The following is a 24,076-nucleotide window of genomic DNA, read 5'->3' on the forward strand; positions in this document are numbered from 1 at the left end:
CACATCAGAAATAGTTATATGAAGAATGAAAAAGGAGCTTGAGACACTTCCACACACTTGACTAATCACTGTGAGAAGTGGATGTGAATGTCAGGCAGAGAAATGTACAAAAAAAATATTATATTCTGAAATATTCTCTGAAAGGTGTTGGGGGTAGATTGTGTTTGCATTGGTCAACCAGCTCAACACTTCTGTCAAAGCATACTGATGTTGTATGCCTTTAACTCACCGCACTGCAGAGCGAACTGGACAATCCAAATTGGGAGACAATATGAAAAAGTACGCAAACATGTTTCAACCTCAATCACTGGAGTTGAACTTTTATCAGCATAGAATTTCCAGAGCTCTTCAATTGTTTATCAGAAAAATAAATAATGTCTAAAACAGTTTTACTGTTACTTTGATGAGTTTATTTAACTCATTATGGAAACACCAAGACCAAATAAGGAATTAATAAAAGAGCTATTAAGTACAGGTAGGTTTCCATGTTGAACAGTCAAGAAATCATCTTTTTTACTGTGTTTTACTCCTAAAACATTTAGCAACGGTGTGCAGGTGGTGGAGTGGTTAGCGTGCATGTCACATACGCAGCCGACCCCAGTTTAAGTTGCAGCCGGATCCTTGCTGCATGTCACACCCCCCCCCCTCCCATGTTTTCCTCTCTCACTACTTTTAATAAAAGTGTCTATGCCCTAAACAGTCTTTAATAAGGAACTGATTTGATTCTGAAAGTGCATTTACAATTACTTGTAGAGCTTCGAAAGTGACGAAGCTTTGTTGTATTTCTCCGGTCGAAAGAGGCATCATCAAAGCTTTCATGTCATGTTTTGTTCTATCAGATCAGGAAGCAGAGAATGCTGATGTACCAAATGGTGACATGGCGGATCCAACGATGGACGGAGAGGAAATGACTGTTGCTGTAACCAGAAGGACAAAAAGGAAGAGGTGAGTACCTTTATTAAGTAGACCATTTAAGCAATTTGCTTATAGGTCCCATTCCAATTGATTTCTTAAAAAGTTGCGAGGCTTACATGAGATATATATAAAAAAGAATGATCAAAATTGAAGCAAGCAATCAGGGTCAATGGTCAGCATCTTAACCCCTAATCCACTGAAACACTTCAGATGTTGACACATTTCACCAGATAGTAAAAATGTTGACCTGTTCATGGGGGGAGTCATGTGACACCAGGAGTCATTCACAACACTACAATCCATAAAACCATGCTGCTAGCGTGGTTCAATATTAATGTTGTAGGTCTTCTATCACATGGCAGGAAGGCGAAGGCGACTGAGCACTACAGCAATGACCTGGGAGCAGAAGACGATGATATCATCACAGATGCCCCGTCGCCCCTCCCCCAGCAATCCCTGTTCGCCGCCCCACACGGACACAGCCAGCCGGTTGGCAAGGTCTTTGTGGAGAGGAACCGTAAGTGTGAATTAGATTTTACTTGGTAACATATTTCATATTTGCTTCTTAGTTGTTTATTAGTTATTGTGTAACATTACAGCACACAACCACAAAAACAGTACGAATATGTTTCACTAAAAAGTCAATGTGAGGAAACATTATGATGACCTTTGATTATAATATACTTATTTATTATTCTTTTCCACAGTTTACTAGACTTTTTTCTCACTTCATATAATGTTGTATTTTGTTCTTAAAAAAAGTGTTAGTTTTTGGCTTTAATCACTATATAATGTGATAGACAACTTCCTTATATAGCCAATAAAGATTTGATTTACTTTATTTGGTCTTCAAATTTAGCAAAAATTACAGTTATTGAAATCAAATCTTGTCAGTGTAAGAAATCCTTGGATCATAGAGTTGCTCTTTATACCCTCAATATCCCAGAATGCATTTCTGTTGGCAGCAGTAACCTCTTTAATATATCAGGAGCAGGGCTGCTGTCTATGTGGGTCACTGGTAGCTGACCTCAGCTGACCTGTCAAATCTCTTCAGACACTTAGCATTTGTGTGTGTGTGTGTGTGTGTGTGTGTGTGTGTGTGCATGCCTGCGTGCGTGTGTATGTACGTGCGTGCAGGACGGTTCCAGGGAGAGCGAGTTGAACAGCTCCGACATTCAGAGCTGATGGATGATTACATGGACCACAGACAGATCTGGACCACCAGAGACATCGCTTTGAGAGTCCACAGTGGCTTCAGGTCTGCAAAGACACACACTAAACTTGTTTCCATCAATTATAAGGACTTCCCCTACCCAAACTTTACTCATAACCACTATACCCTCTACCCCCTTTTATCCTAAACTTAACCTGAAACTAAGTCTTACCCAAGAATGTTGAAAGTTTTTGCATGCATGTCAAGGTGATGCAAAATGCTGCGTTTAATATCTAAGTAGTACTGAATGGTCAAAACTTATAGAGGACAGTCAGACGGCAACATGCTGCCTGTGTTACATGTTGTTTGTTCTCCCTCTGCAGGGTGATTGGTCTATTCTCTCATGGTTTCCTAGCCGGCTATGCAGTGTGGAACATCATTGTTGTGTATGTGTTGGCGGGTGAGCATATGACCACGCTACCCAACCTGCTGCAGCAGTACCACCTACTGGCCTACCCAGCTCAGTCTCTGCTCTACCTGCTGCTGGCCATCAGCACGGTGTCTGCATTCGATAGGTCAGTGGATCTGTGTGTGTGTGTGTGTGTGTGTGTGTGTGGTTGGTTGCTGTGTACCTATCAAATACTTTAGTTAACAATGCAACAAAAAACGTTTTTGATCTCACTTCCAGAGTGAACCTGGCTAAGGCCTCCATGGCCCTGAGAGGATTCCTCACCCTGGATCCTGCTGCTCTGGCCTCTGTCTGTAAGTGAAAGAGGACAAAGAGAAGATGGTGATGATGATTATGAGTATGATGGGTGTCATACCATCTCCTTTCTTTGTGTTTTCAGTGTATTTTATAGCCCTGATTCTGTCCCTTAGTCAGCAAATGACCAGTGATCGCATCAACCTCTATCCTACTGCCAACGAGACTCTGTGGTGAGAATTATTCTCTTCTATTTTTCTGTCATCTTCATTCATGTGCTTTTCCTTTTAACTTGCTAATTCTTACGCTGCATTTCTGTTACAAACCCTGCATCTGACTCAATGTGTTTTGTTTCAAGTTTTATGTTTTCCCCAGAAATGCAGTAACATTGGGCAAAACCAAAAAATGATATTCAACATTAATCTGTTTTTCCCCCAAAGGTATTGAATAAGTGGGTGCATATCATGTATTGACTTCCCTTTAAGTTCCAGATGTGTAAATGCCTTCTAACCTGGATAAACTAAAAAATATGAGTGTGATGGTAACTGCACTACTGCAGTTCTTCACACTTTAATTGATTTACATTCCAAATACATTAAAACTAAGACAATTTCCCAAACGTACTATCTCCTTTTCTAATTGTACTCCACACTCAGTCTTCTTTACACATCGATTGTCTTTTCCTTGTTCCGAGTAGTTTAGTCTTTATTGTAATTAGGGCCAGAGCACTGACCAGCGCGAAGCCCTATTCTATCTGTAAGGATTATTCTTCTTCTCTTTATTTTTATTTTTCTTCTGACAAAGTAACAGCCTTTTGCCCCCCTAAACGTGCCCCAAAACTCACCAAAGTTTGCACGCAAACCAGACCCTGCGAAAAAATTTGATATTTCATGGTTTGCATGAATGGGCGTGGTAAAATGGCTCTGTAGCGCCCCCTTAACATTGTTGATTTATTTGAGCGAACTAGTGCTAGGGGTTTTTTTTCCAACCAACTTCGAATTCGCACAGAATCAGCTTGAGACATTGGAGATAAAAAGTTATCAAAATCTTTTTTATGACTTCTTCCTGTTGGGCGTGGCTGTGCAGACAATTTCGATGCTTCGCCATAAAGCAGGAAGTCCTTATAACTCCTACAGACATTGTCCCATCTACACCAAATTCATCATGCATGTAGAGGGTCCCGCCCTGAACACATCTATGCATCAATACTGTGTCAAATACACAGCGCCACCTACTGGACACAGGAAGTTTATCAGAATATTATCCGATTTATATGAAATTTACACGATGTGTTCTCCACATCATACACTACCACATGACTTATGATTAGTGGCTGTGTGTGTTACTTTGTGGCTGTTTTTTAGCTCCACATAGTGAACACAGAAAGTGATATTTCACCACTTCATGCAACGTCAAATAAAAGCCTGCGTATGAAGACGTCTACGTGCGCGCCGTCCGACTGAGCCGCAGCCCAATATGCATGGGGGAGCGAGGGCCCGTTCATCGCTGCTTGCAGCTTTAATTCTTTTTTTTTTTTTTAAAGTATATTTTTTCGGGCTTTTTTTGCCTTTAATGTAGAGGACAGTGGAGAGAGACAAGAAACAGGCAGAGAGAGGGGGAATGACACGCAGGATAAGACCGCTCGGTTCAGGATTCAAACCGGGGTCACCTGCAACGAGGACTGTAGCCTCAACACATGGGGCGGGAGCGCTACCCGCAGAGCTATGCTCAACCCTGCAGCTTTAATTCTGTTTACCTTCACCTCCTCCAGGCCTCCAGGTTCAGAGCAGCAGATCCTAAGGCCATGGATTGTAGTGAACCTAGTGGTGGCGCTGTTGGTGGGCCTGGCCTGGGCCGTTGTCTCTACACGGCCGGATATCGACTATACAGAAGGTAGGTGGAGCTGTGATACTGTAGATTACTTTCAGGTTAACTCATGGTATTTCCATAGTAAATAATACCAGTAGAGGAAAGCCCACTTATTAAATGATCAAAAGAAAATAGGTAAGTAACTATTGCTGAGAAAAACAATTTCATAGGTGTGTTAATATTGCAAACACAATTCTTAAAAGCTGGATCAAAACCCTTAAAGGATAATTTACAACTTGGACCTTATTTCTAGCATAAAATATGACCGTTTACTCACCCAGACAACTTTGGTGTCATTTGGAATCGTTAGGACGAAATTAGCTCCAGTGGAGCGCTGCGTATATCTGTATAATGCGAGTACACGGGGCACTGAAGCGCAGCCTCTATATAACACATTATCTGCCGCGAAACTAGTTCATTTCACCAATATGTTGTTATGATACGTTAGTGCTATTCCCCTCTGAGCCAGTGGTGGCATGTGAGGCCAGGAGATACGCGTCTGGATGTGTCAATAAACGTCTGTATCACAACACTGGAGGATTTGCACTCAATGATAAACTGGGCTCAGAGGTTAGTAGGTCAACCTACAGACCCCAGATGTTGATAACAAGTGCAAGTGAGAAATACTGTACACTGTAGGTATGCAGGTAGTATACACGTGTGTGTGTGTTTGTGTGTGTGTGTGTGTGTGTGTGTGTGTGTGTGTGTGTGTGTGTGTGTATGCTTTAATAATGTAAGGTTCTTGCTTTCCTTTGCAGAGTTTTTGATGACAATGGAAGTAGAAGGATACCCAAGAGGAGACGAGAACTTGGACATCCCTGCCTGAACACCTGTAAACCTCTGCCTGTCTGTTTTCTGGTCATATATTGATATGTCTCTGTTTCACTCTTAATATTCTTGTCATTTGATGTATGTTTTTGTACGTGTCATCTAGCACTTTATTTTACTGAGTGTGATTTTGTAAATAAAGAAATACAGAACATGTACATTGGTGGCTGTTCGTTGTTTTTCCAGTTTTTGACCACAGGGTGGGGCTGCTGCTCTAAAAAATAGGCAATTGAGGAGAATAAAGTATATGCTGGTAGTTAAGTAAGTGTTCACTTGTAGCCCACATATAAGATCACATTGGTGTGGAATTATTGCTTCAGATTCAGGTTCAGGTTGACCTTTATATAATTCCCACATTTTGTAAAAATCTATAATGAAAAATGGTGGCTTGTAATTGGCAGTAAGCACTATTACTAAACCCAGAAATCTCTGCAATTATGCAACCTACTCAGTTTACAAAAGCTTTTACATTTTCTTGCCACACTGTTGGCTTTTCTCTCTGCGCTGGAAGGGAATTATTTTAATTTCTAATTTTGTTGTTGTAATGAACAGAAGAACATGGTAGTTTATAATGAACAGTGATGGAAAGAAAGTAATCCTGTACCAAGTTAAAATCCTGATTGAGAAGTTGTTTTTTCTCTTTGGCGTGGAGAGGCAGACGTTTTCACAGGCTAAGATTACTTTCCAACAGCTCTTTAAAACCTTTCAGTGACTCTCAATGTGACAGCAGATATTAGCCAGACCTCAACTGGGGATATTGTATGAAGGTCACAGGGACAGATTAACCTGCCAGTTGTCCCCTTGAAAAGAAGCTCAGCTCAGATCCAGCAGTAATTAGATCATTTGCAGGTCAAAATACATCCAGACAAAAACCCAAATCAGAATCATTATCAGAATGATCTTCATTGTCAATATACTGAAAATTCACATGGCTTCTCTTGTTGTTGTTAAGATAAAACAAATCAAAGCAGTACAGGCAAGCAGTAGAAGACAGCATTGATAGTTTATGCAAGTACACAATTATAAAATGTATATATACTAATACAGAGGTGTTAAATCTTTGTGTCTATAAATTGTGTCAATGGTAGCAGTCTCTGAGGGTGCAGGCAGGAGTGTGTGTGCATGTCACAGTCCTTGATATGTGTGTGTGTGTGTGTGTGTGTGTGTGTGTGTGTGTGTGTGTGTGTCACAGTTCCTTGAATAGGACAAACTGTTTGCTGGATGGAGGCCGGGGTGTGTGGTGTCCATGATAATGCTGCCAGCCTTGTTCTGCAGGCGACTGGCATGGTTTGGGAGCTTCATCCCAATATTAGGCTGGGCCACCTTCACCACAGCTTCCTGAAAAAGAAGTGTCTTTGCTGGGCCGTTTAAAGCAGGTGGGAGGAGTTCAATGTCAGCTGATTTGACACATTGACTCTGAGAAACTTTAGGTTTTCCACACTTTCAACTACTTCAAGTATGTATAGGGGTGGTGGACTCTCCGTAGTTCTCCTTTGTCTTGCAGGTCTTAAGGAACAAGTCTTTGTCATTACACCACTCAGTCAGATATTTCACATCACAATGGTGGTGCTGATGAGGGTGAGTGGTATAAAGAGCATAGGGCTCAGCACACAGACCTGTGAGGTTCTTACATTTAGGATGGGGTATGTTTGATCTGTGAGGAAGTCCATGACCCATGAGAACAGTGATGAACCAAGGTTCAGGTTGTACACTTTACTGACCAGTTTGTAAAAATCTATAAGTCTAAAGTCTAAAGCATCCTCACATAACTGTTTGGTTCCTCTGTGTCAGAGAGGTGTGGAGAGCTATATGTTATAATGACATCCTTCATGGATCAATTTTCCCAGGGGAAAAACTGGTGCTAATCCATATCAGATAGAATGATGGTTTAGACGTGTGAAAGCATAAGCTTGTCGAAGCACTCCATGGGCTATGTTAGCACCACAGGGTGATAGTCATTCAGACATTTCACAGAAGATTTTTTGGGCACTGGAATGATGGTGGATGATTTAAGGCATGTTGGAACAGCAGCTTGTTGTAATGAGAGGTTGAAGATTTAAGCGTATGTAAGCTGATCGGTACATGCTTTCAGCACCTGGCCTGACCTCATCTGGTCCTGCTGCCTGGCTTGCATTTACTTTCTACAGAGTGGTCCTCAAGTGGTGGTTCTGTAAAACCAATGTTGATTAATGGACCACCATGTGCCACCAGAACAGCTTCAGTGTGCCTTGGCATTGGTTCTACAGTCTGTTAACTCTACTGGAAGGAGGAACACCATTCTTCCAAAAGATATTTCCTCATGTAGTGTTTTGATGATGGTGATGGAGAGCACTGTCTAATACATCGCTCCAAAATCTCCCATAGATGTTCAGTTGGGTTGAGATGTAGTGACCGTGAAGAGCTCACATCATTTTCATACATCAAACCATTCAGGTACCCCTTGTGTCCTATGGTTGGGGATGTTGTCATCCTGGAAGAGACCACTCCCATCAGGATAGAAATGTTTCATCATAGAATAAAGTTGATCTCTCAGATCAACTTTGTATTTATTTGCAGTGAACTGTCTCTCGGGGGAGATAAGTTGACTCAAACCATGCCAGCAAAATAACCCCACAGTATAACAGAGCCACCAGATCACCTCATCCACTGGTCGAGAATAAGGTCTCTGTAGACTAGAGTCTATGGTTTATTCACCACTGAACTCTCAAATGTGCATTCATGTATGTAATGAGGAGTTTATGCACTGCAGCCTTATAAACATATCTCTCTATTTCATTTGTTGATGGGCTGTTGTTGCTGACACAGTCTGATTATGTCCTTGACATTCTCAGTCACGAGGAAGGAAGTGTTCTTTTGTTTTTTCTTACATATCACACTAATGAATCCTCAAATGTGTGTTGTTGTCCATGATAGTCAGATACCATAGATCTAAATGCAGATGTCACTTTAGTCACTTTTACTATTAAAACACCAGCCATTTAAGCAATCTTTGTGACTGAAGCTTCTGCCATCTATGCCCCAACAATCAACCATCTTTTAAAGTGACTCAGATCTTTTCCTCTTGTCATCTTGATACAAAACCAGAATGAACTGGGCCTGCTCAGCATTTTTATACCTGCCACACACCATGACTGGATGTTCATTTCTTGCACCTTTTTGGAAGCATCTGCAGTCGTTATGTTTGTCCATACATTAATTTTTCCTTTAATTTGTCCCCCATCTGTAGCTATACAATAATGTGATTCTGATATGGTTGATTGTATTTGTGTGATTTGGTGTGATCACATCTTTAAATGTTATCATTTATATAACACATTGATATTTTAATAAAGATATTCATCTCTCATTGAAAAAAGGAAGGAGGAATATGCATATAAATTTTTACATTTTAACAACAACAAGATTTCTCCGTCTTCACTGAAATGTGTAGGGTGGCATAGAGAAACTGTGCTCCTTCAGCTGATGAATGTTAGAACAAAGTGCACATACATCATTCTGCACAGTAAAGTTCAAACATCTAACTGAATGCAATTTTGAGTGGAGGGGGACTTTACATGATTATATTCAGGAAGTATCACCATGTTAGCACACAATAATTTAAATTAATAAATGTCTTAACTCTAGATATTAGTTAGAATAATTTTCCTGTAAAAATACACAATTAATCAAATTCCTAAACCAATTGAGCTACCATGAACCAGAGATCACGGGGCCCTGAAACAGTTGCCTGCTTTGGATGGTACACAGTTTAATAATTTGTATTGTTACTAAAAATGGAAATCATAATTTTGACTTTGAATTCTTCCGCTAAAAGTCACATCTCAGAAGCTCTGAGTCACTCGAGCATGGGAGAAAATTCTCTTTTTACAGTTTTTTTTCTTTTCTTTTTTTTTCGTTCAGCGCGTCACAGTTTGGATTTTTCCCACAGCTCCTGAAGACAGCAGGACACAGTAAGTCCGCGCGCCGAGCAGCCCTCGTTTTAATAGTAAAACCATGTAAAGATGGCGGAGTTACAAATGCTGCTGGAGGAGGAAATTCCTGCAGGACGCAGAGCTCTACTTGACAGTTTTACCAACCTGGAAAGAGTGGCGGAGTACTGCGAAAGCAACTATGTCCAGGTACATACTCGTATTTAATCCCGCGGGTGAACGTGAAGTGACATATCGGTGTGCTGTTAGCAAGGAGACTGATGGTATCACTGTACCAAGCTCCGTTAGGTTGCGGTTAGCTATGGTATGACTTCAATAGAAAAACACATTTATCTCATGGCCGAAATGCAACGGGCTAAAAGTCAATTCGGCATACAAATATTCCACCAAACGCGGATATTGTTCTGATAATATAACTTTTATAACTGTAATGCACTGTGTTTTAGTCGGAGCTGACTGTGGGAATGTCATATAGAATTAAATTAACGCCATTAACTAGTTTTAAAAGTTGGCATTTGACTACCTGAGTTTTGAATTGCTTTATTAAATATGTGCTGAATTAAAGAGCGATTAGCGTTTATTCATAAAATGTCTTCAAGCATCATCTATCAGCTGTGTGACATTTACTGACGCACAGAAAAAGATGTTTTTATGGGAGTCTGCTGTGACACTGTTATTGATTAGTACAAAGTAAAGGATGGTTTGTATGATGATGATAGGAGCTCAAGCACAAAAAACGATGTTTTTTTAATAATCTAGGCATGGTTATTATGATTCCTTAGAATCTCAATTTCATTGAAATAATTTAGATGATTTCTCCTCTTTCACCATTTCTCTATTTTTTTTTTATTTTTTTTTTTACTTCCTATAGGCTATATAATGTTGCTGTGTGATTTATGCTACTTAAAGATCGAAACTGGCTTTCATACATGGCTGTGTGAAGTGACCCACAACACATTATCACTACTTTTACATATATACCTTGACAATGATGATTTTAATAATTTGTCACATTATCAGCATATTCATGACAGTGGCATGAATGAAATAAGACAGCATATGATTGGTTAGTGTAGGTTCCTCCAGGCTCTGCAGTGGACAGAGTAAGGAGCATCAATTATCATCACCTCTCAGCTGGGTCACCAGGGGTCACCAGAGGTCAGCAGGCTCACTGGAGCTGTAGCTGTGTCCCATTTCAGGGGCTCCATCCTTAGAGGAACACAACTCAGAACATGTTGGTGGACCTGACATTCAGGTTCAGCCTGATCCATTTTCTAAAATGTTTAGTGGAGGGCAACATACAGTGATTATTATTATTATTATTTTTTTAGATTAACGGTTCAATTATTTAGTCTGTAAAATGTAAGAAGATATCAAAACAGGTCCATTACAAGATCTCAGAGCCCAAAGTGAGGTCCTCAAAAAAAAATTTTCTTTGTCCGAGCAACAGTTTTTTAAAAAATATACTGGTTAAGGTACTTTATTTACAATGTTGAACAGAGAAAACCAGAAATCCTCACATTTGAAAATCAGCAAATGTTTGCTGTGTTTTGCTTGATAAATAACTATGAATTGATAGAATATTCCATATGAACAGACAGACGGCTATGGACAGCTGGTTTTCTTCAGTTGGCTCTGAACACACACCTGTTCAGTGCCAGAGACAACTGCAGCAAAGATATTTTCATATTTGTCACATTTCTGAGGCTCTCTCTCTTTCTCTCTTTCTCTCCCTCTGTCTCTGTCTCTCTCTCTGTGTATTTTGCTGTTGATTAACAAAATGGGAGGCTTGTAGAGCCTTTAAAGAATAGGCTCTGTCGTAAAACAGCAGTCAGGTGTTCATATGAACAATAAAGAGTTTTCCTCTCTGTAATCATTCCTCCTGTTCAGACTATTAAAATATCATTAAAATGTGATTTCAATGGAAGTGATGGAGGAGTGATGTGTTCACAGAGAAGAAAAGCTGAATCTAAAAAAAAAAAGACAATATGATGTTGAGCTGTGGGATGAGATACATTATGGAGGAGGAAGTGACATAGCAACCACAGCTGAAAGACAGGTGCTGCTGCTGGAGTGGCTTTGCAGCATGGACCAGTACCTGCTACTTTGTTTTCCCACAAAAATATTATATAGGCTCTGAATACAACACAGCACAACAGCGAGTTTGTGTTACCTGTAACTTAAGCAGCTGCTTCCTTGTCGTCTCCAGCATTGAAAGGAAGGTTTGTTATAGTGTTTCCAACACTTTGTCTATGATAGTTTTCCATACCAAGCTGATATGGAGACTCCACTCATGAGCTCTGGCAGCATTCTGGCTTGTGTGCAAGAATCTGTTTGTGTTTGTGATGCTTGTACACTGGTGTGAGATCATGAGATATAATGCTGCTCAATTCTAACATGTTGGCAACACACCATCAGCAGCCTTCCAGCATCACACTCAATGCATTCTGGTTGTTGTAGTATTTCCACCATTAAGTAGTCAGGTGAAAACTGACAACTACTTTGAGTTAAACCAGTACAGAGGCTGTGTTGGAGGGGCATGTCATTTAAAGTACTGAATAGACAATGAAACAGGAAGTGAAGTTGGAGTTACAGGTCCATCAGAAGCTTCAACAATAGGTTTTGTAATACAGGATTTTTCAACTATGAAAAGTTATCACAGTAGCCTTTTTATATTGCTTTGTGACCATCGTGGGGTAAAAGTTAAATATGTGGACTGTGCGCTTGATCAGCCAACGTGATTGGCCAAAGCATTGCCTTACTGGAAGACACTGCAGGGTTTTTCAGAGCAGCATGCGTAAACTCACTGCCTCCATTCAAATGAATGAGAGGGCCACACTTTTTCTTACATGCTCATTTTCATTCTCAGGCCTCAGAGGATCTACTTTTCTCTGTTTTCTCTGCTCATATGCTTCCAATTTTAAAATAATTCCATTCCATACAGTTTTAAGTTTGACAGTTTTCTAATTTTAAGAAATGATTGTATTCCTCTGTAAGCAACAATTGGCCTTTTTGTATTTTGACCAATATAATATGTGATTGACGCGCAGGTGGTCGAGTGGTTAGAGCGCATGCCATATACGCAGCCGACCCCGGTTCGAATCCCGATCAGAGGTCCTTTGCTGCATGTCACACACCCCTCTCTCTCCCATGTTTCCTGTCGGTCTACTGATAAATAAAGGCGTCTATGCCAACAAAATCTTTAAAAAAAAAGTATAAATTAATTAAAAATATATATATATATATAATATGTGATTTTGTAAATTGTTATTTATTTTATTTCTGAATCATATTGCAGGCCTGTAATTGTGCTATACATAGTTTTAAACCAGATATAATGATAGCAATCAAACCTATTTTGTTTCTACATTAAAGCTCACATGTATTAAGATATGATATTTATGATTACTTAACATTACTGAAAAATATTGAAGTATAATGCAGTGTTTCCCCTGTGTGACAGTAACCTAGCAACACTAGGGGGGTCTGGAAGAAAAAATTGAAAAATAATAGGGCTGCAATTAACGATTATTTTGATAAACGATTAATCAGTCGATTATTTTTTTCGATTAATCAATGAATCGGATAAAAAAATATTTTTTTTAATTTCCACACATTCATTCAAAAACAAAAACATTATTTCAAATTGACAATGCAAAAAAGTGCTCAAACAACATGTTGCCTCTTGGACATCCCTGAGTTGTTAAAGTAATATTAAATTATAAATAATAATTCAAACAAAACAACTAAATGTTAATGTCTGATAGCTTTAATAAAATAACATACACATGTATGCTACACAAAAAGAGGTATTTTCTGTTGTTCAGTCGACCTGAGCTGTCGACCAGTTTTACTTTTTCCATCGATAGGCTTCCATACACTATGTGTGCTAGATTCCCCTGCTGCTCTCCTCCTCTCCTGCTGCTGAATATGAGATCTGAGCAGGTAGAAGCTGATAGTTCACTAACTAGAACCAGGGAGTACACTGCAACAAGGTTAATGATCCACACACTGACATGATATCATTGATATGACGCGCAAAAGCCATAGAAAACCCATCGTTTTCTGTGCACACATTTTTTCTTTTTCCTGTCTTCCTTTCCTTGTGTCCTTTCACCCCTCTAGTCTTGCTGTTGTTTTGCTGAAATGACACATAAGACTCTTTTTTTGCCTTAATGAGCAATAACACACTGTATTCTACTTGATTAGACTACTGGTCCAAAGTGAGCTAACTGGGCTATGTCAGTACCCAGTGGATGGCCTACTTCCTCTCTGCTGCCAGATGAGGAGAGCTGTTACATAATCTGTTCATGCTGTTGATCCTTTTTATGGGCTAAATATTTGGATTGAGGGTTCGCCCATGTTAAGCCCTACTTGACCCTGTGTGGCCCCCCGTTGAGTCAAGTGGCCACATCACTATTAGATATAGTCTGGATTAAATCTGACTGGATTTATTTAACCCAGGACAGCTGCTTTACATTATAATGCTGCTCATATTTTTAATTAGATGAACAGAAAATGTAGAAAATGAACATGTACTCATTAGATGTGATACTAATGAAGGAATCCTTTTTGAAACTGACATATAATGAATTATTACTATACATTTCAATGTGATGAGGGTTTGTATGTTTATTCTTATTATTTAAACAGTCCAAAACAATGAAATACTCCAAAAATCTGCTGAAAGCAAAACATGACAAAGTCAAACCCAATATGAAATAAAAAATGGGCATATTGACCTGAATGTAACATTGCTTAGTAATATTAACACAAGCCAGCAGGAGCAGCTGTATGCTAGGCCAGCAGGTGGGATTTAAGACGTATTCTGATGGTAACTCAATTCACATCGACAATAAATGCAAGTTACTTTGGTCTTGTGGATAGAACATCTGGCAGGGCTTTGAAGCTGAATTTACAGTTCATAAAACCCTTTTCTTTATCCATTTCTGCTTGTTATCCAAAACTTTACTGCTGCATCACTTCCTTATTTACAAACTACAGGCTGGGACAAGGGTCAAACCCAACGTGCGTGCATCAAAAAAATAACACAGTTGAAATGTATTTGTGTTAACGTGTTATTGTCACGTTAACTTTGACCGCCCTAATATGTGTGTGTGTATATGTATGTATGTATGTATGTATGTATGTATATATGCTTTGACAGTCATTTTCTAGTTGTGCAATAATTTGAAGGAATACTGTTAGTTAAATCTGTTATGAAGTGATAACGTTGTTCTGTCATAGTCAGAGTAGACTCTCATACTGAGCTTGATAGCAGTCAATAACACAGGAGCCACAGACTTTGCTGTTGCTCTTTGTTATTTTGGTCTATTGTGTACTAGGTTTGGGCTGATGGGTGATATCCTCATCCATCGCCAGTCATCAGCCACTAAATCTCAACCGTTTTAACATTGTGATTAAACGTGCGTGCAAAGTTTGTATTGCACTTCCAGTTACATAACCAATGTAGTTAATTGTTGTGAACTCAACCTGGTCAATTCTTACGCTGTTATTTTTGTGCCACATTAGGAAGCGTACAGTTGGACTCTCACAAGCACACACTTTTATATTTTGAAGATAAAATCTGAATTTGAGCAAACCAAACATTTGTCCTGTCCACTCTGCCTACACACTCGCTCAATCTCTGCTCTGTGTGATGAGAGGCAGCTCCCACGCACTCGCTCACAGCGTCTCTGCCTCAACTCTCACTCCAGTTGGCACAGCCTATAGAAATGTACCACAAAACCACCCAATCACAGACTGGGAGGAAGCAAGTCTGATTGGCTGTTTTGCATCCAATCAGGCTGCTTCCTCAAGAAGCAAGTAATGGATTTTTGAAAATGACTGATCAAGAAAGATTTGCAAAGGAAATGAGAGAAAATGATAACAATGATAAACACTTCAACAGTCTCTACCATTTAGTTCAGAGTATTATTGTCATTTTCCTCAGCTGTCTTGCTACATCTCAGTGTGACCATAAAGGACAGTAAAATGCAGTGGAGACTGTAATTGTTATTTACCTCATTTCTGTGTACTTGTTTCATTGCAGCTCATTGTGAGAGTGTGCTGCGCTACGTGTGTGTGTGTGTGTGTGTGTGTGTGCGTGTGTGTGACAGCGAGCCACATAAAGTGCTTGAGCTGCCGACAACTACAGTGGTTACTTTACTGTTACCCCCCTTCTCCCCAACCCCTCATCGTCCATCACATAGACTGTATAGAAGAAATGGACGTAACATCCGTGACGTCACCCATTGGTTTGTGGACTGCTGCTCGGAAGCCAATAGTTTCAGATCTGGGCAGCGCCATCTTGAAAATTTCAGGTGCATGCTGGGAAAAATAAAAACATGGATTCTACTTATATGGGCATGAGGCGGGGTCATGGACGGAGCCATGGGCAGAGCGGGGAGGTTGCTATGGTTGCGAGGGCTGGATCTCGAGGACATAGGGCAATCAACCTGTCAATCAGGACGTAGCCACACCCTAATGCATATCCTGCTTTATCGTCACATATAAAATCAGGGAGGCCAAAATGTCCCAAATGAACATCATACTGCATTGAAGAAGGCTTTAAACTAGCGATTGAGACCATAAACACATTTTGAAAACGTTTACTGAGGTTAGAAATCAAGTGAGAAGTTGGTGAATTCTCCATTGACTTGTATAGAGACGGAAGTCCTTTTGACATCAAAACGGTCGCCCCCTGGTGGTCTTTTGATAGAATGCAGTTCTCAGTTACTTCCGTGTTGGCCTCATTTCAGAGGACCGGAACTCCCTGCCTGGTCCATCATGATGTTGCACTGTGGACATCTTTACTGTATATGTGAGTTTTGTTAACACTGTCCATATACTTAACCCCAAATTGCTCTTGATGGCTGTGCCAACGGTGTGTTAATGTGTGTGAATGGTTAGTCTCCCTCCTGATGAGCAGGTTGAGCTTGAGCTTAATAAAACATGTTGCTGCTGATATTCATTTTGATGTTTTATTCTCTGTTACGTGAACTGTTGTTGCTGGACCCAATAGCCTCACTCTCTACCTGGACTGCTGCTGTGTGTCCCTCCTACTGAGAGTGGGGGTGGGGTCACAATGAGAGTGAGATGCAAACACTGGCACAGCTCTACTGAAGAAACAAGTTATGTATTTGTACACAACATCAAAGCATAACGATATAAATGCTATTGTCTCATCCTATCTTTCAGGGGGGTGGGGAGTTATGGGAGCATACCGCCCTGCCAAGGTAGGTAGGACAAACACTGCCTTATGTGAACACCGATGTGTGATATTGGGTATGACATTGATTTAACTTGACAGAATCTGAACAACAACATTCAGATATACACTTATATTATTAAATAGACTTTTAATGATTGTTTGATTATTGATCATTTATATAGCTGTACTGTTATGTACTGGACAGGGTTTGAACAAAATAGTGAATATCTCCTAACATTATAAAAGCTGCTACACTGCCACTGATGTGAAACTGAGGGAACTGAAGCAGGAAAACTCTACATCCATTAATCAACATTCATTTTTCATAAATCCCAACTTGGGATTTAAATCTTTGCCTTTTCTTCAGTGAAAGCCCTGAGCTGGACTCTACTGAGCATGTGTCGATCTCCATGCCCCCCACAGTCACGTCCTTCCTGGTTCCCTCTGGATCCTCCACAGCTGGTACCGGTTAGCTGTTAGCTGAGGTAGTCGTAATGTAACTCGACCTCCTGCTGCTCATTGAAAACACATGGTACCACTGCAGAGGAGCAACGTGGATGCTGGTCGTGTGAGTGTGTGTGTGTGTCAGTGGTCTCTCAGGCTACTTTTGGGGACAAGGGACAGACCAGTTAATTGGGGACAGCTTGTCCAACTGGGGACAAAATTGTAGATTTTTGAGTCAGTGGTTGAGGTTAGGTTAAGGTTAGGTTAGAGTTATTGTTAGGCCAGTTCTGGTAATAGTTAAGTTGAAAATAAGTCTCCAAGAAATGAATGTAAGTCTATGTAATATCCCTAAGGAAGCCATGGTCTAATGTGTGTGTGCATGCGTGTGTGTGTGTGTGTGTGTGTGTGTGTGTGTGTGTGTCTGTGTCTGTGTTGGATTGGATTGGATTGGTTTTCCAGTTGAAGGAGTATCAGCCTCCACCTTCAGCGCTGTTGCCAGGAACAGCTCCTGCGGGGGCGAAACAGGCTGAGCGTTTGGAAAGATGGGTTTGTGATCAGAAGCTTGGCAGTTTCAGACCACAGCAGGAAATATGTGCAAGCTTATATGATTTCACAGCAAAACTCCCTTTTTAAAAAGAGTACTCCAACCATTAAACACTGCTCTGCTATAACATTGTAGGACAGTCTTTGAACATAAGGATACAATGGATACAGCAGAACCAGAGAAAGAGTCTTTATATTTTACTTATTCTTCTTTCTCTGCAAAAACTCAAACTGTTGATGTGCTAAATCACCAGGAACCAGAAACAATTCAGTAATTAATCAACCATTTTGATAATCAATTACTCATTTAAGTCATTTATAAAGGCAAACACCCAACATTCTGAAATGTGAGGATTTGCTGCTCTCCTCTATTTGAAGTCAAAGTGTACCCACACCACCAACATGCCAGCTCTTTCTGAGCCAGCTCTTACTGGCACCAGTTGAGATGTAACCTGACCTCAGTAGGTTTGTTCTCCACCTGTATGGCTTATGTTTTATCTGGTTGTGTAATAAACTGTTCTCTCAACTATTCTTGCTTCAGCCTCCAGACTGTGGTTGGGAAGCACAGAGGAGACGTCACTACTCCAGACCAAATGTGTGGCTAATTTCACCATATACTGTACTCAGTTATATACTAGATAAAGGTTACTACATACCAGGGATCCTCAAACGACGGACTCCGGTCCGCATTCGGACCGCGGGACAACTATCTGCGGACCCTGGTCTAATCTTAAAAAAAGAAAAATCTTGCATAAAATATTATTATTATTAAATGCGAGTATTCGCGTAAATCGGAATTATCCGTTTTATCGCTGGTATGGTATGGATGTGTGACTCCAGTCCTTCACCGTGTGTATTTTGGTCTCCATGGCAACAATGCGCTGATAGGCTGTGACTTGTTGGGCATGCGCAGTTGCATCACTGAGAACAGCACTGCAGTTCTTTCCTCCTTGTGTCCTTTGTGCCTGTATTTTAAAAGAAAAATGTTTATTTGTTTTGGATTATTTGCAGGGGTTGTGAATGTATTTTGTTTTGTTATATATAAGTATTTATTTTAATTTATGTTAAAATGAAAAATAAGTTTTGTTTTTTAGTAATTATTTGATGATTTTGTTTTTATGAAAAGGACATTTTTTAGTATATTATTTTTGTTGTTTTCATGAAAAGAAAATGTTTTAGTATATCATTTTTTGTTGTTTTTATGAAAAGGACATTTTATAGTATATTTTTGTTGTTAAAATTAAAAATACATTTAATAGTTGAGTCATATATTCTATTTTTCTACTAGACACCACTGTATTGTTAAGTTGGTTGGTGGTGGATACATTGATTTGTTGTGGCTTGACCGACTAATAAACAGACCTTTGACTCATTGAAAAACATTTTTGTGGACCCTTAAGATTTGTATTTGAGGAACACTGCTATATACTATATACTCAGTTATATACTAGATAAAGGAGACTATATACTATATACTCAGTTATATACTGGATAAAGGAGACTATATACTATATACTCAGTTATATACTAGATAAAGGAGACTATATACTATATACTCAGTTATATACTGGATAAAGGTTACTATATACTATATACTATATACTCAGTTATATACTGGATAAAGGTTACTATATACTATATACTCAGTTATATACTAGATAAAGGAGACTATATACTATATACTCAGTTATATACTGGATAAAGGTTACTATATACTATATACTCAGTTATATACTGGATAAAGGTTACTATATACTATATACTCAGTTATATACTGGATAAAGGTTACTATATACTATATACTCAGTTATATACTGGATAAAGGTTACTATATACTATATACTCAGTTATATACTAGATAAAGGTTACTATATACTATATACTCAGTTATATACTGGATAAAGGTTACTATATACTATATACTCAGTTATATACTGGATAAAGGTTACTATATACTATATACTCAGTTATATACTGGATAAAGGTTACTATATACTATATACTCAGTTATATACTGGATAAAGGTTACTATATACTATATACTGTTATATACTGGATAAAGGTTACTATATACTATATACTGTTATATACTGGATAAAGGTTACTATATACTATATACTCAGTTATATACTGGATAAAGGAGACTATATACTCAGTTATATACTAGATAAAGGTTACTATATACTATATACTGTTATATACTAGATAAAGGAGACTATATACTATATACTGTTATATACTGGATAAAGGTTACTATATACTATATACTGTTATATACTGGATAAAGGTTACTATATACTATATACTGTTATATACTAGATAAAGGTTACTATATACTATATACTGTTATATACTGGATAAAGGTTACTATATACTATATACTGTTATATACTAGATAAAGGAGACTATATACTATATACTCAGTTATATACTGGATAAAGGTTACTATATACTATATACTCAGTTATATACTGGATAAAGGTTACTATATACTATATACTGTTATATACTGGATAAAGGTTACTATATACTATATACTCAGTTATATACTGGATAAAGGTTACTATATACTATATACTGTTATATACTAGATAAAGGTTACTATATACTATATACTGTTATATACTGGATAAAGGTTACTATATACTATATACTCAGTTATATACTGGATAAAGGTTACTATATACTATATACTGTTATATACTGGATAAAGGTTACTATATACTATATACTGTTATATACTAGATAAAGGTTACTATATACTATATACTGTTATATACTGGATAAAGGTTACTATATACTATATACTGTTATATACTAGATAAAGGTTACTATATACTATATACTGTTATATACTGGATAAAGGTTACTATATACTATATACTGTTATATACTAGATAAAGGTTACTATATACTATATACTGTTATATACTGGATAAAGGTTACTATATACTATATACTGTTATATACTAGATAAAGGTTACTATATACTATATACTGTTATATACTGGATAAAGGTTACTATATACTATATACTCAGTTATATACTAGATAAAGGAGACTATATACTGTTATATACTAGATAAAGGAGACTATATACTATATACTGTTATATACTAGATAAAGGTTACTATATACTAGGGTTGGTCATATGCCTGACAGCCATCGCCAATGGGGTGTTCATCAGCGATTGCATACAACCCCCCCCCCACGGCAATTCTGACTACACACTGTTCATTTAGGGCGCACTAGGCAATCGTACCATGCCCAAGCACGTTTGCCCCCTAAAGTCCGGACTATTTGGCTTGTGTGAGTGCAAGTGTACCCTGCTTGAGGGAGAAGAAGCCAATTTTCCAGGGAATCCCGGGAAATCGATGATTTTTTAAAAGGCAACATTAGCTGAGCCCTGGGTTAGGGTTAGGGTCATTTCAAGCAACACTAAATGCAACGTGGAGACAGTATTCATATGGGTTCCCAATCCGACCATTTATTGTGTATTATGTTGTCATTATTAAGGCCAAAGAACTCAGTGTATGTCCATGGACATTATAATGAATAGACTATAGGCTTAATATTAGTAACATCCAGCGTGCTGCGTGGACTTCATTACATCTGCTGCACCGCTGCTACCACAATTATGAAATGCTAAGTTTATTGTCTGTGACTGTGACCCTCATAAAAGTAATATTTTACAAATCTGTATTATGAAATTAACGCAATTCGTTAAAGTAAGTCATTTGGCGACTTCTAAGTCATTAAACTAATTCTTACTTTTACTGGAGTAATCTACCTCGTTCACACCTGTCATTGTACGTCTTGTATTGAAAAACTTTGAATTAAAACCTACTGAGCAAACTCTCCCGTTCTCTCCTATGAACAAGTCGGACAACAACGTGTATCAAACATGAAGCAAAGTGCTACGCCTATCTTAAATAATTTATAATCGTTATATTTCATGTCTAGGAAAAATATAACAGGCTTTAACAGACTGCGGAGTGGGGTAGCAACACTACCGGCAGTATCCGTTTCCTTTTCTTTCTTTTTTTTTTTTTTAAATAACTTTATTTTTAAATAACATAATAACATGAGTAGTATTTGAAATATTTGTTGTAATAAAGTACGTAACAACCAACCGTCCAACCATCCATCCAACCATCCATCCATCCATTGATCCATCCATCCATCCATCCAGCCAACCATCCATCTAATCAACCAATCAATCAGTCAATTTAGAAAGGAGCAGGAGTTGAGAAAAGAAGCTCCCTTTGTGATTGGCTCCTGTCCTAGCTACAGTGCACAGGCTGACCTGCAGTGGTGACACTTTATATTGTCATGGTTGTGACATATACATACAGATATAGAGATTGAGACTATGGTGAAAACTGTAATGTTGTTAGTACAGTATGATTTCAACATGACTATCAACAGATCATTTCCATTGTCTATCTTTGCTGAGAGCTGCGAGCATCACGTGAAAAAAATAGGCAGGCTATCTCTGGATGATGTGCAGCTCACTCAGGCTGTGTGTTCCTTCGTCTTCCAAAGATTTCACTGTTGAACATGGTTGTATAATGGTGACTCAAGAAAGACTTCTTGCTCCCTGATGCAGAGACAGTTACCACAAACGTTTTCTGCTTTCAGACAAAATATCAACACTATTTAAACACTTCATTTCTCTTCTAAAGTTAGCTGTATTAGAAGACACACACACACACACACACACACACACACACACACACACACACACACACACACACTCACACTCACACACAATGAAGAGAGGGACCTGTCCTTGTAAGGGAAAAGAAGGATGTTGGCCATTGGTGGCTGTCCTTGCTAAGATAAGGTACAAACAGACCTCTGTGTGTGTGTGTGTGTGTGTGTGTGTGTGTGTGTGTGTGTGTGTGTGTGTGTGTGTGTGTGTATGCATTTGTGTTTTAGATGAGTGGCTCAGAATTGGGAATTGTTGGAAGCCACAGAGAAAGGGACATTAAGATTTATGAGGTATGTGAACCTTACTTTAACACACACACATACAGATTCCTTCCTCACATATAGACATACACACGCAGATCTGGTTTTACTTCAGTGTGTGATATTAGAATGTATCTATACAAACTCAATCAAACCTTTAAAAACGTTGTTATTTGGGTTAATATTTCACCAGCTTACTAGTTTATGTAAATCAGCCAGCATTTTGAACTGAGTCCCTCCTCTGTGTGTGTGAGCTGTTACTGTAAGTGTACTGTCAGAGGAAAGAGGACCCTGCAGTTCTACTGACCACCTGCCCAGACAAAAATCTGTAGGCTAAATCAGGAGGCTAAGAATGCATCTGTCTGTAATACACATCTGTCAGGAGGCTAAGAATGCATCTGTCTGCATCAAGGGGGGAGTTGTGGGTGCTCCGAGTGAAGACCACTTCCGCGTTCAAAAAGCTGCAACTGATTTCAGAAATCGTTAATCATGTTCAGAATCAAGATCAGAGCACCCATAAATAAATACAACATATATTTCTTATTATATTTATTGTTATTAAAGGTGAACTGTGTAACTTTGTTATTTAGGAACTTTTTATTAAGCAAAGCCCTTTTTATTACTCCATATCCTCAAATAGCTCTTAGTATCATAAAGGTCTGTGACCTCTGATCTATAAGTTGCTGAGCATCTATATGTGTCATTTTAAAGTTTCCCTCTAGGTGATCCAGACAGGCTGGACAAGTGGGTCGTCAGCATGAGGAGACAGAACTGGACCCTGCTCTCCAGCCCCAATCCTCCCTTGTGCTTTCAATAAAATCTGTATTGAGGGTGAACTCAGCGTCTGCCTGCCACCTGTTGTCACAGATACTCAGAAATGTTCTTTTTCAGACTTCCTTAAAACTAGATGTATAACATGCATCTTAAACTTTATTAAAATCAGTTAATCATGTGGAGAGATTTCTCATGCAAGTAGATAATTATCTACATATTAGAGTTCTACCGTTAGTAAAGGTAAGACAGACATATGATGCAGCACATTTGAAAAAATAAAAATAAATGTACTGGTAAAGACTTTCTAAGGTTCCATGGACACCCTGGAAAGATCAGAAAACAGAGACACTGTCGTGAGAATTTTTTACATTTTTTAGTAAAACTTGACTAAAAACTTGAGCTTTAATGGTTAATATTTGTGTTTAAGTTGATATTCCTTTTAACTGACTACGACATTTTTAACATTTTCAATAAGTGTAGAAGACAAAAGGAGTGCAATTATGAAAATAATTTATTTGAACATGAGGTACTCTTTAAATGAACAGACAATGAACAAACAAAACAATCAGTATATATAATAAATAATAATAAGCTTTTAAAATAAAATAAAAAATAGGGTCAGTGTTTGGCTCAGTTGGTGGAGCGCCCTATGTGAGGCTGTAGTCCTTGCTGCGGGCGGCCCGCGCGTGGAAGCTGGCCAGGGCCTGGTCTGGGCAACCGGCAGAGGCTGG

At 38.7% G+C, this 24,076-nt stretch overlaps 2 protein-coding genes across 30 annotated transcripts in view; both read left to right on the plus strand.

Annotated features, from left to right (window-relative positions):
- Nucleotides 1-5,466, plus strand: part of LOC128367502 (transmembrane protein 237A-like) — a 7,158-nt gene extending 1,692 nt beyond the window's left edge. The window contains exons 3-10 of the mRNA XM_053328070.1: nucleotides 840-945; nucleotides 1,278-1,432; nucleotides 2,053-2,173; nucleotides 2,452-2,643; nucleotides 2,757-2,830; nucleotides 2,917-3,004; nucleotides 4,543-4,664; nucleotides 5,399-5,466. Coding sequence (XP_053184045.1) covers nucleotides 840-945; nucleotides 1,278-1,432; nucleotides 2,053-2,173; nucleotides 2,452-2,643; nucleotides 2,757-2,830; nucleotides 2,917-3,004; nucleotides 4,543-4,664; nucleotides 5,399-5,466 — 926 coding nt within the window. The remainder of the gene's footprint in view (nucleotides 1-839; nucleotides 946-1,277; nucleotides 1,433-2,052; nucleotides 2,174-2,451; nucleotides 2,644-2,756; nucleotides 2,831-2,916; nucleotides 3,005-4,542; nucleotides 4,665-5,398) is intronic.
- Nucleotides 5,467-9,469: 4,003 nt separating this feature from the next.
- LOC128367493 (abl interactor 2-like) overlaps nucleotides 9,470-24,076 on the plus strand; it is a 44,748-nt gene continuing 30,141 nt past the window's right edge. For all 29 annotated transcript variants that reach the window (XM_053328065.1, XM_053328063.1, XM_053328062.1 and 26 more), the window contains exon 1: nucleotides 9,470-9,586. In XM_053328065.1, coding sequence (XP_053184040.1) covers nucleotides 9,470-9,586 — 117 coding nt within the window. The remainder of the gene's footprint in view (nucleotides 9,587-24,076) is intronic.

This window comes from Scomber japonicus, chromosome 11 (assembly GCF_027409825.1).
Source record: "Scomber japonicus isolate fScoJap1 chromosome 11, fScoJap1.pri, whole genome shotgun sequence".
NCBI classification, from domain to species: domain Eukaryota; kingdom Metazoa; phylum Chordata; class Actinopteri; order Scombriformes; family Scombridae; genus Scomber; species Scomber japonicus.